Raw genomic sequence first — 18,256 nt, 5'->3', positions numbered from 1 at the left:
AGTACGAAGAAGAAAATGTTCCGAAATCAATAGCGACTTACCCTTCGCCAACCTTCCGGTAGGAATCCATCACCGTTTGGTTGGTATCGACGTACTCCTGCCACCATTTGTTGGTCAGATCCGAAAGCGCCAGAACCACTTCGACGGTGATGTTGTTCGGTTTCGATTTGCGGGCAATGTTCTGACCGGCGAAGTGATACTTTTCCGTGGACCGGCACTCGTCGTGCGTGTACAGACAGGTACGGGTGTTGTACTCAGCCAGTTTGGCCAGTTCGTCGTTCCATTCCTGAAGTGGTTAACGAGAAATCAGATCAATTTATTCAGTTAATAGATAAGGTAAATAGGATCATTCCTTTCGTGACCGTCGTATCGATCGGATGGTAGTTTGCATTAGAGCAGCTGTGCGTTAATCCATTCTAATCCGTTTCAAGGTCATTTAATATCAGATCTTTTGTTCGTGAGCTTGTGCAGTAGATCAATACAGTATAAACAATAAATACCGTTAGACAGTGCCGGGTGCTATTGTGTTAAAACAATAAGAACAGTGAACCGACGTTTAGTGTGGTGCCGTGAACCGGTGCTGTGTGCATATTTATTCTCGGAGGTCGTTGTAACTAACGCTTGGCCTCAGCGGCCGAGTTGCTACGGATCATTAGCTAAGTATAATATTTTTTCCCTTCGTGTCCCTTTATCGTCTTATATTTTGACTCCCCCTATAATTTGCGCGGAACCTCAACCGCGCTATGGCAAGTCCATTAAATTCTCCCCTGCCCCCCGAAGATAAAATGGAAACAGATTTTAAATCTGCCCCAAATAGTAAGACTCACCGGGTTAAACAGTATCCCGAAGAGCCTTCACCCTCGGCCGGCCTTTATGTGGTTTATTTTCGGACCAAAGAGAAGAATAAACCGCTTAATATTTTGAAAATATCTAAAGACTTGGAGTCGAAATATACAACATTGAAATTTATTTCAAAAATTCGTCCCGATAAGCTCAGGGTCTCGTTGACCAGTCTGAAACATGCTAATGAGATCGCTCGAAACGATCACTTTACGCGGGACTACCGCGTTTATATACCAGCTCGCGAAGTCGAGATAGACGGAGTGATCACGGATCCAAGTCTGACATGCGAGGACATTCTCAAACATGGGGTCGGATGTTTTAAAGATCCCTTGCTTAAGAATGTCAAGATACTGGACTGCAAACGTTTGCATTCAGTATCGATCGCCGCGGATGGGACAAAGTCTTATCCCCACTCGGACTCGTATCGGGTGACCTTCTCCGGCTCGGCTTTGCCGAAATTCGTTCTCCTGGCCAGGGTTCGTCTACCTGTACGACTTTTCGTACCACGGGTAATGAATTGCACTAGTTGTCAACAACTAGGACACACAGCTTCCCATTGTGGAAATCGGCCCCGCTGCTCGAAGTGTGGAGAGAGTCATGCGGATGGCGTTTGCGACAGAGACATTGAAAAGTGTCTTTACTGTGGGGCGGCCCCGCATGACCTCACAGCATGTTCTGCGTATAAATTGCGTGGAGATCATTTGAAACGATCTCTCAAGCAACGATCAAACCGCTCGTTCGCAGAAATGCTGAAAATCGCCACACCTGAACAGAACCCCTACACCTGTTTGTCTGCGGACGATTGCGACTCTGACGATCCTCAAGAAGGTACATCTTCAACTGTCCCTCGTAGTTTTAGGAAGAGGAAAAATATATCATCTCCTAAACTCCCTAGAAAGGGTTCGAAGATATCTCTTGAAGGCCCTCCAAAAGTAACAGCAGAAGGAAGTGTTGGTAAAAAAAACGAAAAGAAGAAGCCAAAAGCTCCTAGTTCCGGAGACTTGAAATCGGAGAAAGAATATCCAACACTTCCGGGGACACCCAAAACCCCGAAAGTCCCCAAGGAACCAGAAAACACATCAAGTGCTGGACTTGTAAAATTCAGTGACATTGTGGACTTTATATTTTCCGTCTTCAACATTTCTGACCCCCTAAAAGGTATTTTGATGACTTTCCTGCCAAAAGTTAAAATGTTTTTGATGCAGCTGACTGCAAAATGGCCCCTCCTCTCAGCAATCGTTTCCTTCGATGGCTAATTTTTCGAACGAGGTCAAGGATTCGATCACTGTTTTACAGTGGAACTGTAGAAGTATCATCCCGAAAATAGATCCTTTTAAATACTTAGTAAATAATCTGAAATGTGACGCATTTGCATTGTGCGAAACTTGGTTAACTTCTGATGTATCACTAAACTTCCACGATTTTAACATTATTCGCCTGGATCGAGATAATCCCTACGGAGGAGTACTTTTGGGGATCAAAAAGTGCTATTCCTTCTTTCGAATTAACCTCCCCTCGATATCAGGTATTGAAGTTGCCGCATGTCATGTCACAATTAAAGGCAAGGACCTTTGTATTGCTTCCATCTATATTCCCCCTAGAGCCTCAGTTGGGTACCACTGGCTCAGCAGTATCATGCAACTTCTTCCCGCACCGACGTTAGTTTTAGGAGACTTTAACTCTCACGGTACGGGATGGGGTTGTCTTCATGATGATAACAGATCAGCTATGATCCATGATATTTGCGACAACTTCAATATGACAATCTTGAATACGGGAGAAATGACACGAATTCCCGCACCACCAGCAAGACCAAGTGCGCTGGACTTATCCCTCTGCTCGACATCGCTACGGTTGGATTGCACGTGGAAGGTAATCCCTGATCCCCACGGTAGCGATCATCTGCCTATCGTAATTTCAATCGCCAGCGGATTAAGACCATCGGAAACAATCAATGTTTTGTATGACCTCACACGAAATATTGATTGGAAATGCTACGCAATATCGATATCTGAGAAACTAGAAACAACACAAGAACTTCCTCCGGAGGAAGAGTATACGTTTATGGCTGGCTTGATTCTCGACACTGCGATTCAAGCTCAGACGAAACGTATACCCGGCGCGAATACTAACATTCGTCCTCCCAACCCGTGGTGGGACAAAGAGTGCTCATCACTGAACGCGGAAAGATCTTTAGCATTCAAAAAGTTCAGAAAATATGGAACACCTGATAATTATAGAAATTACGCAGCGCTAGATAAGCAAATGAAGAACTTAGTTAAAGCAAAGAAACTAGGTTACTGGCGACGGTTTGTTGACGGATTAACAAAAGAAACATCGATGAGCACTCTTTGGAACACAGCCCGACGAATGCGCAACCAAAACACAACGAACGAAAGCGAGGAATATTCTAACCGCTGGATATTCGATTTCGCTAAAAAAGTATGTCCTGATTCTGTTCCGGAACAGAAGATATCCCGCGCCGCGACTTCGAATACAAACGAAACACCGTTTTCGATGGTAGAGTTCTCACTTGCGCTCTTGTCGTGTAACAATAAGGCCCCGGGGTTAGACAGAATTAAATTCAACTTGTTGAAAAAGCTTCCTGACTCTGCCAAAAGGCGCTTGCTGAATTTGTTTAACAAGTTCCTCGAGGGTAATATTGTTCCACACGACTGGAGACAAGTGAGAGTTATCGCCATTCAAAAACCTGGGAAACCAGCCTCCGATCACAATTCGTATCGGCCGATTGCTATGCTTTCCTGTATCCGGAAGTTGTTCGAAAAAATGATTCTCTTCCGTCTAGACAATTGGGTCGAGACTAATGGTTTACTTTCAGATACACAATTCGGCTTCCGCAGGGGTAAAGGAACGAACGATTGTCTTGCGTTGCTCTCAACCGAAATTCAAATGGCATTTGCTCGTAAAGAACAAATGGCATCAGTATTCCTAGATATCAAGGGGGCTTTTGATTCAGTTTCTATAAATATCCTATCTAAGAAGCTGCACCAGCATGGTCTTTCGCCGGTTTTGAATACCTTTTTACATAATCTATTGTCCGAGAAACACATGTATTTTGCACATGGTGATTTGTCGACAATACGATTCAGTTACATGGGTCTTCCTCAGGGCTCATGCTTAACCCCACTTTTATATAACTTTTACGTAAACAACATTGATGAATGTATCAACACATCTTGCACGCTAAGACAACTTGCCGACGACAGCGTTGTGTCCATTATAGGACCCAAAGCTGCCGATCTCCAAGGACCATTACAAGATACCCTCGACAACTTGTCGACATGGGCTCTTCAAATGGGTATCGAGTTCTCTACGGAGAAAACTGAGCTGGTCGTATTTTCAAGAAAGCGAGAACCAGCACAACTACAGCTTCAACTAGGGGGTGGAACCATAGCTCAGGTCTTCACATTTAAATATCTCGGGGTCTGGTTCGACTCCAAAGGCACCTGGGGATGTCACATTAGATATCTGAAACAAAAATGCCAGCAGAGAATCAATTTTCTTCGCACAATAACCGGAACTTGGTGGGGTGCAAACCCAGGAGACCTGATCAGGCTGTACCAAACAACGATATTGTCCGTAATGGAATATGGATGCTTCTGCTTCCGATCTGCCGCGAACACCCATTTCATTAAACTGGAAAGAATTCAGTATCGTTGTTTGCGTATTGCCTTAGGTTGCATGCAGTCGACTCATACGATGAGTCTCGAAGTGCTCGCGGGCGTCTTACCGTTGAAAAACCGATTCTGGGATCTCTCATATCGATTGCTAATCCGATGCGATATCTTAAATCCGATGGTGATTGAAAACTTCGAAAGGCTTGTCGAGCTCAATTCTCAGACCCGTTTTATGTCCTTGTATTTTGATTACATGGCTCAGAATATTAATCCTTCTTCGTTTGTTTCCAACCGTGCTCATTTCTTGGATACTACTAATTCTACTGTGTTTTTCGACACATCCATGAGAGAAGAAATTCGTGGAATTCCGGACCACGTGCGCCCTCAAGTGGCCCCAAATATTTTTTATAATAAATTTAGAACAGTCAACTGTGAAAAGATGTTTTACACTGACGGATCAAACATCAACAGGTCCACAGGCTTCGGAATCTTCAATCAGAACATCACCGCTTCGTACAAACTCAGTGATCCGGCTTCAGTCTACGTCGCAGAATTAGCTGCTATTCAGTACACCCTCGAGATCATTGAAACCTTGCCCAAAGACCATTACTTCATTGTCACGGACAGTCTAAGCTCAATAGAAGCTCTCCGGGCAATGAAGTCAGGAAAGTATCCCCCATATTTCCTGGGGAAAATACGGGAACATTTGAGAACTTTATCTGAACGGTCTTATTTAATATCGTTAGTCTGGGTCCCTTCGCATTGTTCCATTCCGGGCAATGAAAAGGCAGACTCATTGGCTAAGGTGGGCGCATTAGAAGGTGATATTTATGAAAGACCAATCTGCTTCAATGAATTTTTCAGTATCTCTCGTCAGAAAACTCTCGAAAGTTGGCAAACTTCATGGAGCAATGGCGAACTGGGACGATGGCTGCATTCCATTATCCCTAGGGTATCGACGAAACCTTGGTTCAGGGGGATGAACGTGAGTCGTGACTTCATTCGTGTGATGTCTCGGCTCATGTCAAACCATTACACCTTCAACGCGCACCTCCGGCGTATTGGAGTCGTGGAGAGCGGTCTCTGCGCTTGTGGTGACGGTTATCAGGACATCGAGCATGTCGTATGGACGTGTACGGAGTATCGTGACGCCAGGTCTTTATTAAAGGACTCCCTAAGGGCCCGAGGTAGACCACCTGAAGTTCCGGTCCGAGATGTGTTGGCTAGTCGGGATATCTCTTATATGCTTCTTATATACCAGTACCTCAAACACATTAATATCCAAGTGTAATCTGTTATACCTCGCTCAGAAAGTATAATCTCCACCTACAGGTTCGACACTAACATCCGCCCGATTCTCTCGATCACCGTCCCTGTCCACCATCTTCATTGGAACTAACAAGATCTTTTTTTGTCACTAACTTTTCGTTCCCCCTTCCCCCGTCTCTTCACCATCTCGATGGCAACTAATTAGATCTCTGTAGTTTTCAGACATTTTGTTTCCATACCCCCTATTTACCTCGGTTTCCACAATATTTACTTTTTTTATTTTTTCATCTCTTCGTAACATCACCATCACCGCCTACGGTCCTACGCTCCAGTCGATGACCAGCATGCGGGCCACCCGCCGGGCCTTCGTAGCCTGGGGGTGTTTCCCGCGGACCCACACGAACTGAAAGGAAGCGGCCATAGATAGCACCAACTGGAAGTCATGCAATATTCAATTCACCGACCACTGCCGAACGCCAGCTAAAAGCTTTTTCCAAAAATTCTAGACGACATAATCTAATGATACTATTCTAGTTTTAAGTTAGTCGTTAATTAAGATTAGGAAATACCCTTGGCATCTTAGAGCTTAAGCAGTGTGCCTGAAAATATATATTATACTATTGAAAAAAAAAAAAAGGTAAATAGGAATTTTTCGTCAGAGTGTATTGTTTGCTGATCGGTTAAAATAATAGTAGCACAAAATTTTGCTCGCGTATCGTGAAAATCCTAGCTACTCGCACGTCAAGTTAGCACAATTGTTCAATGCGACCAAACATCCGAATATTCTCAACCATAACATCACATGTACTACCCGATACTACACGGACAAAATTCCATTTGCCCTCAATCTCCTACAGATTTTACACAGTAGTCATGACCAGTGCGGTAAAACTTCATTTCAATCGAATATTTTTGGATAAAAATTAAATTTATTGCCGTCGACTCATTCATTTTACTTTTGTTGTCGAAACTCCCAGAATTAATCGTCAATTGAATCACCGTACCTAGTCACTTGAAATTTTGCTTGTCTTCACTGTGGGTGAAGTGAGCAAGTGCGAATCAATAGACATAAACATCTGCTCGATAGCACAAAACTCTCTCCGACCATAATGATATATAAAGGGTGGTGGTTCTCATTTGAGTTTTCAATTATCATCAGTAAGTTAAAATCGATAATTTCCACTGTTTGAAATGTGTTGAGATGTGTTTCGAAATATTAAAAATCGAAACTGAAAGCGGTAACAATTAATTTATGTTTATTTTCCAATTTATATTTCAGTTATCATGACTGGTTTACCTTTCATCCATTATCTTGAACCAACTCTAATGTTTACACTGAAAATCAATTTTACCTATTTTTTAGGAGAAACATTCATTGTCGAGTTCTTCTATAAGCTACCCAAAATCAGGCCGTGATCTACTCAAACTTGGACTTGATCGTAAAAAATGGGTAGCGTGCTTTGTTATGGGCGGCATAACACTTTGGGTAAACTTACATTTATCTAAATTTTAAGGTTATCATTCGTTACCTAAAATTGGGGAGATGCACTTTAGTTGATTTTGGGTAGGTTTTGATCCAAAATTAGGTAGCGGTTGGTAAGAGTGTACATGAATGCCGCTCTCTCATTCAATTGTGAGAGATATTTTGTTACATCAAGAGATAAACTAACGGTGGTTAAACTGAGCTTCGCTAGAGAGAGAGAAACGAATGAAGGGCGAGATGATGCCCATTCGGTGCGACTGCGAATGGTGCGTATTAGAATGTGAAGTTTACTGCAGTAGAGTGCTCGTCAGTGTGTGCACACATTCGATTTCAATTGAATTGAATGAAGTTTCACAGCACTGGTCATGAACCGGGTAGATGCAAATAACAAACAAAGATCAAAATGACAACAAATTTTACCATCATATCTTGTGTTGATGTTTCTGTGCTGTCATAGTCTTAGTCACTTGATATTTTCTTGATATTTCGTCGAAGGAATGAAGAAATTTTAAAATATCTGTATAGCATCAAAATTAGCTTTTAGATATTATTTCGTTATTAAGAAGTTATTCCAATTTCTTTATGTTCAACGGATCTAGTAATTATATCTTTAAATTAAATAATATTGAATAAACTGCATTAGAATCAAATAAGAGAAATGCTTATGACAGTTTTCAATTTGTATTAAGCTCAAGTAAAAACAAGATTTGGCTTAAGAAGCATACACAGGATTTTAAGTAATTACTCATACTTGAATATTCACCCGACGCAACACAACAAACTTTGAAGCAGTTCCTTGTACAGCTTTTAAGTAGCGAGAAAGTTTTCTCAAAAAATTTTTCTGTGCGTTGAAGTTGCCAAAAAGTGTCACGCGTACTTTATAGCTCTAATGAAGTGGATATTTTTCAGGTACTGTGGAGAGACGACACTTAAATTTTAATTTGTTAATTAATCTTTCATTCTTCTCAGTATAAAGACTGTCCCAGAAAGTATGGACGCACTTTGATTTCGTTGTAAATAATTCACAAGTGTTAGATATTCAAATTTTATTCGATATACTGATAATATTAGACTACAACAACAGAATATTATTCTCAACATTTGCTACTCAGCCATTGTATACTAGCTGGCGCGCCATCTTACGAACGTTCCTCATTAAATTCCGTACAGACTTCTTGGCGACAAGTTTTGACACTTTTTTCCAATCTTTTTCGAACTGTTGAATGGCTGTCGAGATATGTTTCCTAAGATGTGCCTTTGTTAATGCCCAAAATTCCTCAAATGGTCGAAGCTGTGGCAATTTGGTGGATTCATGTCTTTTGGGACGAAAGTGACATTTTTGGTAGTATACCATTCTACCGTTGATTTCGAGTAGTGGCAAGAAACAAGATCTGGCCAGAAGACAACAGGATCCTTGTGGCTTCGAATCATGGGTAGAAGTCGTTTTTGTAAACATTCCTTGATGTATATTTCGCTGTTCATTGAAGCAGTGTTAATGAAGGGTTTCGAAATCTTACCGCAGCTACAAATTACTTGCCAGACCATAGCTTTCTTACCAAATTTTCCGACTTCAATCGATGTTTTGGACTGGTTTTTCTTGCACCATATAATATTGTGGTCCCGGCAAGGATTTGTAATCGAGTTTCACGTAGGTTTCGTCGTCCATGATTATGCAGTTCAAATTTTCAGCAAGAGTCGTATTGTACAGCTTTCGAACCCTCGGCCTAATCGTTGCTTCCTGTTTCGGACTACGTTTTGGTTGTTTTTGCTTCTTATTGGTTCGAAGATTCAAACGTTCTTTAGCACGAAGAACATTTGACTTCGAAGTGCCCACTTTTTTGGCCACATCCCAGTTCGGGAACTGAAACCTCCTTCTTTTGCTCGAACGCCTTCAGTAAACGTTTATCCAACTGAGGGTTAGCAGGATCTTTTTTTCGACCCGTTTTCGGTTTATCCTCAAAGGTGTTATGCTCACCGAGCTTCCTGATTGCATTTCGCACGGCTTTTTCACTTACAAAGTCTTGGCATTACATTCCTTTTGTGGAATTTGGCCTTTCTGTTTCAACAGACTTCGCAGCCGATTCTTAGTGTACAGAATCATTGCATGGCTAGTACTATGGGTCCTACTGACACTAAGAACCCTTCTAGGTCGGGGCTCGAACATACGACAACTGGCTTGTAAGACCAGCGTTCTGTGCACTGAACCGCCAACCCGGGACCAATTTTTCACGGGCTTTTTCACTTACTTCTTCCATTTTTGCTATCTTTCTCAGTGACAGTCCGCGTTCTGTACATCATTTGTACACAATTTTTCGACGTTGTTCTACTGAAAGTCCACGCATTTCGAAAAAAAAACTAATGAAAACGAATAAACAACTGCACAAGTGGTTAGAGAAGAGTGTAAACAACAGGACGCAGCCATAAAAATTGACAGATTCTGAACCATTGCAAAATGGCAGTCTCAATCCATTATGGTAATCATCATGAACATTGATCTAATCAGCAAAATGCAAGGAAAGTCTCTAGGTTTGACCTTAGCGCTTTTACTGCACGATCCTTTCATTGGTTCATTCTATGACGCTCACAATGACCAATATTATTCATCTGACTCCATTACGCACAATCCATCAACTGGTGAACGATACCAGAACTGTTTCTCCTGCATACATCGGTATTTCTAGAACAGTCGTATACCATTCCGCCAATCATTTATGTCTTCTTCGTCTTCCATAATAACTACTGTCAAACCGTTTGTTTGAAGCTAGTTTCGAACTTAGTTTCAACATTGTTGAGCTGAAAATCGAATCTGTTTCGAACCTGGTTTTTATATCAGGTTTGCTCAGATCCCCGTTACTAAGTGTGAAACCAACACAATCTCGTTAAAATTGTTTGATGAAACTTCCCTGGGTCAGTCTCAGTTTTCTCAAGAGAAAACGACATTAGAAAGCAATAATTTTGATACCCAATTGGGCAAGTGGCTCGAAATGACGAATCACATGGATCAAGTGTGCATGTAAAATCTCTACACAAAACAACTCGTTCCGCGCCAAATATTTTTTTCAACGATCTAGTATTCTTTCCTTCGGCGACCAAACGCTTATGCAACTCGTTATGCGCCAAACACCTGTCGATGATCTAGCAAGCATAGGCGAGTTTTTCAACGGAAAATACCGTTTCCCATACAAAACAACTTTATTGATTTTTTCCACTTTTTCGGTAAATATTCTTAATTTTTTTGATTTACGAATCCGGTGGGAGTAGAAACTGACCAAACAAAAAAAAATCATGTAAATCAGTCCATCCATCTGCATTTTTATATATGTAGATAAATATAGTTTGACTCTTTTCATTCAATTGATGCTCGAAATTTTTTTCAAAAATTGTGAATTTTCGTTGCTAAACCTTGGAATGAGGGATTCTAGTAAATTTCTTTCACTATGGCCTTTACTTTTCATTGAAATAAAACTATAAACTTTTTCTAAAGTAGTAAATTTTCGCTGGTTGACAACCCTTTGCATCTTGTAAATGTTTAACTGTTGTGGTTTTCGATCAAAATTCACTTCCCTTTCCATTCAATTCATGTGAATTTTCAGGAAAAATTTCTGTGAAACAAATGAAACAAATTGGTTCAACAAGATAATTTTCGTGACTTTCATTAGATGGTGTACCAAATCTATTTTTGAATTTATTTTTCGGATTACGCTAGCTCTCGGAATAATATTCTAAAAAATGATATACACTGAAGTCTTTTTTTATGCGAACTTACGTACCGCATAAAAAAACCGCATAAAAAACCGCATAACTCTGAAAATTCGCTTAAAAAACCGCTTAAAAAAGACCTCAGTATATATAAGAATACATTCATATGTAACAACAAAAATCCTAAATCTAATCTTGTAACAAAAATCTTGAAGACTGTCCCATAGAGTATGGACGCAACCAAAAACCGCTGCCATTTCGCAATGGTTCAGAATCTGTCAATTTTTATGGCTGCGTCCTGTTGTTTACACTCTTCTCTAACCACTTGTGCAGTTGTTTATTCGTTTTCATTAGTTTGTTTCGAAATGCGTGGACTTTTAGCAGAACAACGTCGAAATATTGTGTACAAATGGTGCACAGAACGCGGACTGTCACTGAGAAAGATAGCAAAAATGGAAGGAGTAAGTGAAAAAGCCGTGCGAAATGCAATCAGGAAGCTCGGTGAGGATAACACCTTGCCACTACTCGAAATCAACGGTAGAATGTCCCAAAAGACATGCATCCACCAAATTATCCACAACTTCGACCAATTGAGGAATTTCTGGCATTAACGAAGGCACATCTTAGGAAACATGTCTCGGCAGCCGAAACCATTTAACAGTTCGAAAAAGATTGGAAAAAAAGTGTCAAAACTTGTCGCCAAGAAGTCTGTACGGAATTTAATGAGGAACGTTCGCAAGAAGGTGCGCCAGCTAGTCTACAATGGCTAAGTAGCAAATGTTGAGGATAATGTTCTGTTGTTGTGGTCTAATATTATCAGTATATCGAATAAAATTTGAATATCTAACACATGTGAATTATTTACAGCGAAATCAAAGTGCGTCCATACTTTCTGGGACAGTCTTTAGTTCCGAAATTATACAGTAATAAGTGAATTAAATTTCAAACTGTTTCAAATGATGGTGATATCAGTAATTTCATAAAAACTACCAACACCGAAGAATTTTTATGCATGAAACACATGTAGATTGATTAATTGATACCTCTTTTTATGAAACACTTTTTACGTACCAAATCCAAAATAACGTAAACATTTTCTTACGAACCTACTTCGTAAAAAGAGGTTTTTGCATGCAATGAAAACGATTTCCGGTTGAAACTACTACAATATGGGTAATTTTGGAACGGATTTAAAGAGTAGATTCCGGAAAACGGTATCTTAGGTTTTTTTTTTTTGGAAATCCGAGATGACGACTTCCGGTTTCTAGATATTCCTTGAATATGGGTATTTTCAGAACGGATATGATGAATCGATATCAGAAAACAATAGTTGAATTCCTTCCGACATTTAATGTGGTGACTTTCGGCTTAGAGAAATTCCCTGAAAGCCCTCACAATATGGGTATTCTGGGAACGAATTTGATTAGTAGGAGCCAGAAGATTATGTTTGGGATCGTTTCGAAATTCAAGGTGATGACTTCCGGTTGATATATATTTTTTGAAAACTCCTATTTTTGGGATACTTCTGGAACGGATTTGATGATTAGATGCAAGAAATCAATGTTTGAGGTTGTTCCGAAATCCAAGCTAGCGACTTCCGGCTTATCGATATTTCTTGAAAATCCTGAAAATATGGATATTTTCAGAAAAGATTGGATACCAATAAACGATGTTTGAGCTCGTTTGGAAATTCAATTTCCGGTATATAGACATATATCCATGAAAAGCGTGAAAGGCATTTCCAAAAATGTGTACTTATAGCCCAAAAAAAGTTTATTTGAAAAAAAACTACAAGGAATAGCCCCAGGGGCTTGTTCGAGCCATTGATGTGGAACAAGGCAACCAAAATTTCTAATGATCTACAATCAAACAGTTCAATCAATCGTCACACTTTTGAATCCGCAATTGCACGAGAGTCAGCTTAGATTGATCTTGATAGGGAACCAACACCGAACATTGTTTATCATGATTTGTGTTTGTTTTATAACCGACAAAATTACACCAATATCCCAAATGTATGCAATTATATCTTTGTACATACTTGCCATACAGATTTCGATACTTGAGCTTCTCTTCGCCGCTTGTGATCAAGTTTTGTATGCAAGCAATTATTTTTATAGCGTTAAGTTTCTCCACCATTCTACGATTTCTGTTGAAACGATAAACTTTCGAAATTAATCTTAACCACTCAAAATTCACTCTGGGGTAGTCATGAAAAAATGTGTCTATTTTGACGAGAATCGATACTTTTTAAGACCGTAATAACATTTTGCATATAGGGCAACGGCTCCCTATTTCATCTGAGCTCCTATTTCCATCTCATCCCTTCACCTCATAACTTTGAACATGAATAATATTTTACAACCTACCGGAAGCAAACTGTGAAATGTTTTAAAATGATTTGAAAAGCTATTGTCACACTTTCCTATTGAAAGAAATGGTTTTAAATTCTTCGGTGATCGTTTTTTTCATATAAAATAAACTCACTTTTCAATTTAGGACACACTTTCGTCTCAAGATTTACAGTTCGTCATGTTTCTGAATATCTACTAATCGATTCGTCTCAAAACATGATCACTATTTCGCACAATTACACTACCGTTGAATGCTGGATGACTTCATAATTAGTTATGTTCATTTGCCACTTGTTTAGTTAACGATTAAACACTTCAAAATTTACCCGACAAGCAATAAAAGTCTTCAAAAATATGAGATGAAAGTTTTTCACTTCGTTCACTTGATTGCGCTTTGTTTTCATCTCATTTGGTTTCGCAAAGTTGCCAAGTTATCTCATAATGTTACAAAACAAAAATTGTTTATCTTCTTCAAATTATCATCAAAAAGTATGTTTTTGGTATCCGTGACATTAGTTTAATTATATTATTGATATTAATATTTCAATAAAACTGTTTCTGCTTCGAATATTACCAAAAAGAACGTGTTAAATACTAATGAAATAACCATTGTGGCAAATCTAGTAGCACTGGTTTCATTCCGCTATACGCCAACATAACGCTGTGAAGTGTGCGTGTGTTTCATCGGCTGTGCACAGAGATGCCAGGTATTTTCATAGAAAATATGTACTACTTTGCATAGAAAGTCTATAACTGTTATATCTGTTTTCACTAATAAAATGATGTTAAAAGATAGTTCTTTAGGTCTCCGTAACTCATTGCCCCATTAATTAGATAATTCAACGAGTAAATTATTTACCAATAATAATAATGTGGAAAAATCCTGGTGGGTACGGTTGTATCGTTTGAGTTGTATATCTGGCAGCGGTAAGGCAGTCGGTCACCAGAATGTCTGCAAGCCATATTTTTCCAGCTGGCAGCGATTAGTCAGCCATCTGGCAGCCATGCGAATGCGGGTGAGAGTGTAATGGTGGAATATTTTGTTTTGATTGCTGTCGCCATTGCTAATTTATAGGATGAATAAAAGATCAACGATAGGATGGATAAAAATTCATTGAGATGAAATTAGGAGCAGAGTAGTGAAAACATCATTAGTGTTTTTAGCTGTTTTATAAATATTAGTTGAATTTTCAAGAAATGTGAATCAATTTTCAACGTGGAGCAAGGCGAATGAAGCAGTAATATGAAAAAGTTACAGTGATTTTAGTGGCTAAATCGGGGTTTGAAGGCGACGTCCTTACAAATGAGATGAAATAGGGAGCCCTTACCCTATTAGATATAATTATAGGGAGGTTGGATGTAGCAAGTGACTTCAAAAAGGGGGGAGTAGTGTTTGTAATGGCATAGCTCTGGAATTACTGAACGGATTGCTAACAAACTGGGCACATGTACTTTTTGCTCTTCAGAGATGGTCATAGGGGTATTTTTATGGGGGGAGGGAGCGTAGCGAGTGTCATTAACAAGGAGGGGCCATGAAAAAGTACATATAACTTGACGACAATGGATAATTTTTTAAGATCTTGGAAACATTTTGCATACCGTAGATATAATTTAATAGGGAATGGATGGAGCAAGTGCCTTTAAAAAGGAGGGTGTAATGTTTGTATTGACATAACTTCGAAACTACTTAACGGATTTTTATCAAACTTGACATATGTGCTTCTTTCTCTTCAGATATGGTTATAAAAATATTTCCATGGGGGGAGGGATCGTAGCAAGTGTCCTCAACAGAGGTGGTCATAAAAAACTTTACCTAATTTGACAAGAATCGGTACTTTTTGAAGACCGTAGACACTTTTTGCACAACTTAGTTATGATTATAAGGATATTCTTTGGGGAGAGGGTGTAGCAAGTACTCTGAAACTATTGCGTGAATTGCTATAAAATTTGGCACAGTTATTTCTTTCTCTTCAGAAATAGTCATAAAGGTATTTTTAAAGGGGAGGAAGCGTAGCAAGTATCATTAACAGGCTATGAAAAAATTCATAAAATTTGACAAGTATCGATAATTTTTGAAGATCATGCAATCATTTTGCATACCTTAGATATGATAAAGATAGGGGTGGATGTAGCAAGTGCATTTAAAAATGGGGATGTAACGGCATAACTCCGGAAATATTGAACGGATTGCTATCAAATTTGGCACAGTTCCTTTTTGCTCTTTAGAGATGATCATTAGGACAATTTCAGGGGGGAAAGTGTGTAGTACGTGTCCTTAACATGGGGGAGAGGATCAAGGACGAAATTTATATAATTTGAAGAGAATCGGCGTTTAGACTAGAAGAAGGGATTTTTTTAAAATAAATTTTCATCTTTCATTTTTTTTAAACAAAAGAGTGGCAAGAATTTCAAGATCGCAGTAGATAGTGTTGCAGTTGTTAATTTGAATGCAACGCAATTTTCTTTAAATAGTTTCAAAGGATCTGGTTCCATTTTGCCGGGAAATTCCAAGAACTAAGGGAAAATAATCTTTATATGTCTATCAACGCGAGTGTATTTAAGTCTCAGCATAACAACTAAATGAATCGCCATTAAGTTCGGTATATGTACCAAAGGCGGGAGTCGATATTTTTTGAAAAGCACAGATACTTCCTACACTACTCAGGGTAATAATGAAGGGGATCTGTAGTAGACAAAAAAGAAGATGAATCAAAATAGATTATAAGGTTTTTTGAGGGTGAGAGAGTGGAGTAAGTGCCCCAAACATGGGAAGTTTGAGGGAAAATTGATCGGGTTGTACGAAAAATGTTTACTTCTTTACGAGTACAGTATATTTCTAGCAACTAAGTGAGGTTCACAAAACTATTCACAAGAGAGAGAGAGGGAATAAGTATTCTCAACATTAATCTGAATTGACGAAATCATACAATCAATGTGCATTTTATTATGTAAATTGAGAAAACTGTCGACTCAAGGTGATTGAAATAAGATTACAACAACATTTGTATTAACTGAATCGTTATTTCATCGGTTTTCCTCCCCGGTGAACGACTGAAATGGCTAAAGCCTTGATAAAATAAATTATATGAAAACGTTATTCTATAGTACGAATGTAGTTATGATGTTAAACAGCCTTTTGTTATAAAATAATCATTATCAGATGGAAAATTTTGAGGAATTAATGATGTCATAACAATTTTTATAAAGAGGAGGAAGTAGCAAGTGTTCATAGCCATGGAAGCCAAAGGTTTTGTAGATCGAATGTGACGAGGAAGTACGTTACTCGGAGGTTACTAAGAAGGTATTTATAGAGAGAAAGGTGTTTTAAATATAAAACTGATCCAATTTGTCGAAAATACCATGAAAATTATGATTATTGTGAGATCTGAGATGGGACACTGATCATTCGCAATCTGAACATGAACGGAGTATTGTTCAATCGTGTTGCCGTCTAAGCTATGCTACACTACAATTAGAGTATTTCACTAAGCAGAACAACTTCGAGAATTTTTTTCGGCCTTCCCTTCACGAAACATTTCCGAGCAACGCCGGGTAATTCAGCTAGTTAAAAATACGTGTCTTGATACATTCAAAACGAAACGTAGAAATATTTCCCATCTATGATGAAATAATATTAATAATTGATACAAAATCTACTGAGCTGTAAGTGCTTAAAACCTGACCACATTTCTACGTGTATTTTTCCTTGAGTTTCTGATTTGCACCCCTATATAGACAATAAAGATATGTTCCACATCAAAAGTTTTTCGAGATAAATGTTAAGGTCACAAAAATATACATTTTCCAGAGCTGATTCCCTGATAACACTCGGAAAATTGTCCAAATTTTCAAACCATTTATACACGATACTTGGACGACGACCTTAACATAACCTTCCTATATGAGAAAAGCAAAAATAGCGTACACTTTTTCCGACATAGACGTTAAAATAGGATTCGAGAAGTTGAATCAGATTGTTTTCTGAATTTGATTTCCTTTCTATCTCGATCAAAACAATCAAGCACTTGAATGTATAGACAAACTACACGTCAACAATCACTTTATAACAGTTATAACAGTTTTCCGCGTTTTTTTTGATGATTTCCACGAACGAACTAAAACTCATCGTCAGCGGAAGCTGCGATTTGAATAGAACTGAAACTGCATTCAACGCGCTGATTAGATTAGACTAACGATCATCAAGACCTTAAAGCTCATCGCATTACATTACAGCTATTAATCGAAATGAACAACTTCCCACATCGATAGCAATCGGCATTGGAGCTTCAGGGGTTCCACACACCGTTGATTACCGCATGGTTTTCTCCGGTGCGCTTTTCCGCTCCGACCCCGAAAACTACTGAACCGAATATCAACGACCACGCGAAAATGGCACCATCTTTTCCGGACTAACAACTCACCAGAACGGCCATTCGTTCGGCCGACTCGAAACCCTCCAGCTTCCCACTGGCCAGCTCACTCCGCAAACTGTTGTGCAGATTCATAATCAGTTCCTTCGTTTTGTCGTCCATGGGAATCAGTTCCGTGTTGGGTGGGCACGCCTCACCGAAATCCTCCGTGGCATTGCACCCGATGTGCGGTCGCCCGTTGCCACACAGCTCCGGATCGCAGTAGTCCACGGCCGACAGCGACAATCCCAAACAGGAAACCACCATCAGCAGTGCTAGTCCTGAAATGCCAAAACCAACCAAACAATGGAGTACCGGTCAATGGGACAGTTGGGAAAAGGGACGGGGAACGGGGTGGAGGAATGCGTTATAATTCGAAACTTGATTTCACACATGCTTGGACACACTCACGGCCTACACTGATCTGCATTTTCGAGCTGCAACTAGGCGTCGTTTGTTGCCCTAGGAAAAATAAAAGAGTGTTTGACAGAAACGAGTTTTTCCCGGAAGTTTTCCGCGAGATTATACTACATGCACTGAAATTGATGCGTTAGCGGGTTC

At 39.4% G+C, this 18,256-nt stretch overlaps 1 protein-coding gene across 1 annotated transcript in view; it reads right to left on the bottom strand.

Annotated features, from left to right (window-relative positions):
- Positions 1 to 18,256, bottom strand: part of LOC131428533 (antigen 5 like allergen Cul n 1-like) — an 18,729-nt gene extending 473 nt beyond the window's left edge. The window contains exons 1-3 of the mRNA XM_058592535.1: positions 18,107 to 18,256; positions 17,708 to 17,976; positions 42 to 286 (exon numbers count right to left, since the gene is read on the bottom strand). Coding sequence (XP_058448518.1) covers positions 42 to 286; positions 17,708 to 17,976; positions 18,107 to 18,125 — 533 coding nt within the window. The 5' untranslated portion in view covers positions 18,126 to 18,256. The remainder of the gene's footprint in view (positions 1 to 41; positions 287 to 17,707; positions 17,977 to 18,106) is intronic.

The sequence above is a fragment of the Malaya genurostris genome, chromosome 2, assembly GCF_030247185.1.
Source record: "Malaya genurostris strain Urasoe2022 chromosome 2, Malgen_1.1, whole genome shotgun sequence".
NCBI lineage: Eukaryota > Metazoa > Arthropoda > Insecta > Diptera > Culicidae > Malaya > Malaya genurostris.
This window is presented reverse-complemented; position numbering and strand designations above follow the sequence as displayed.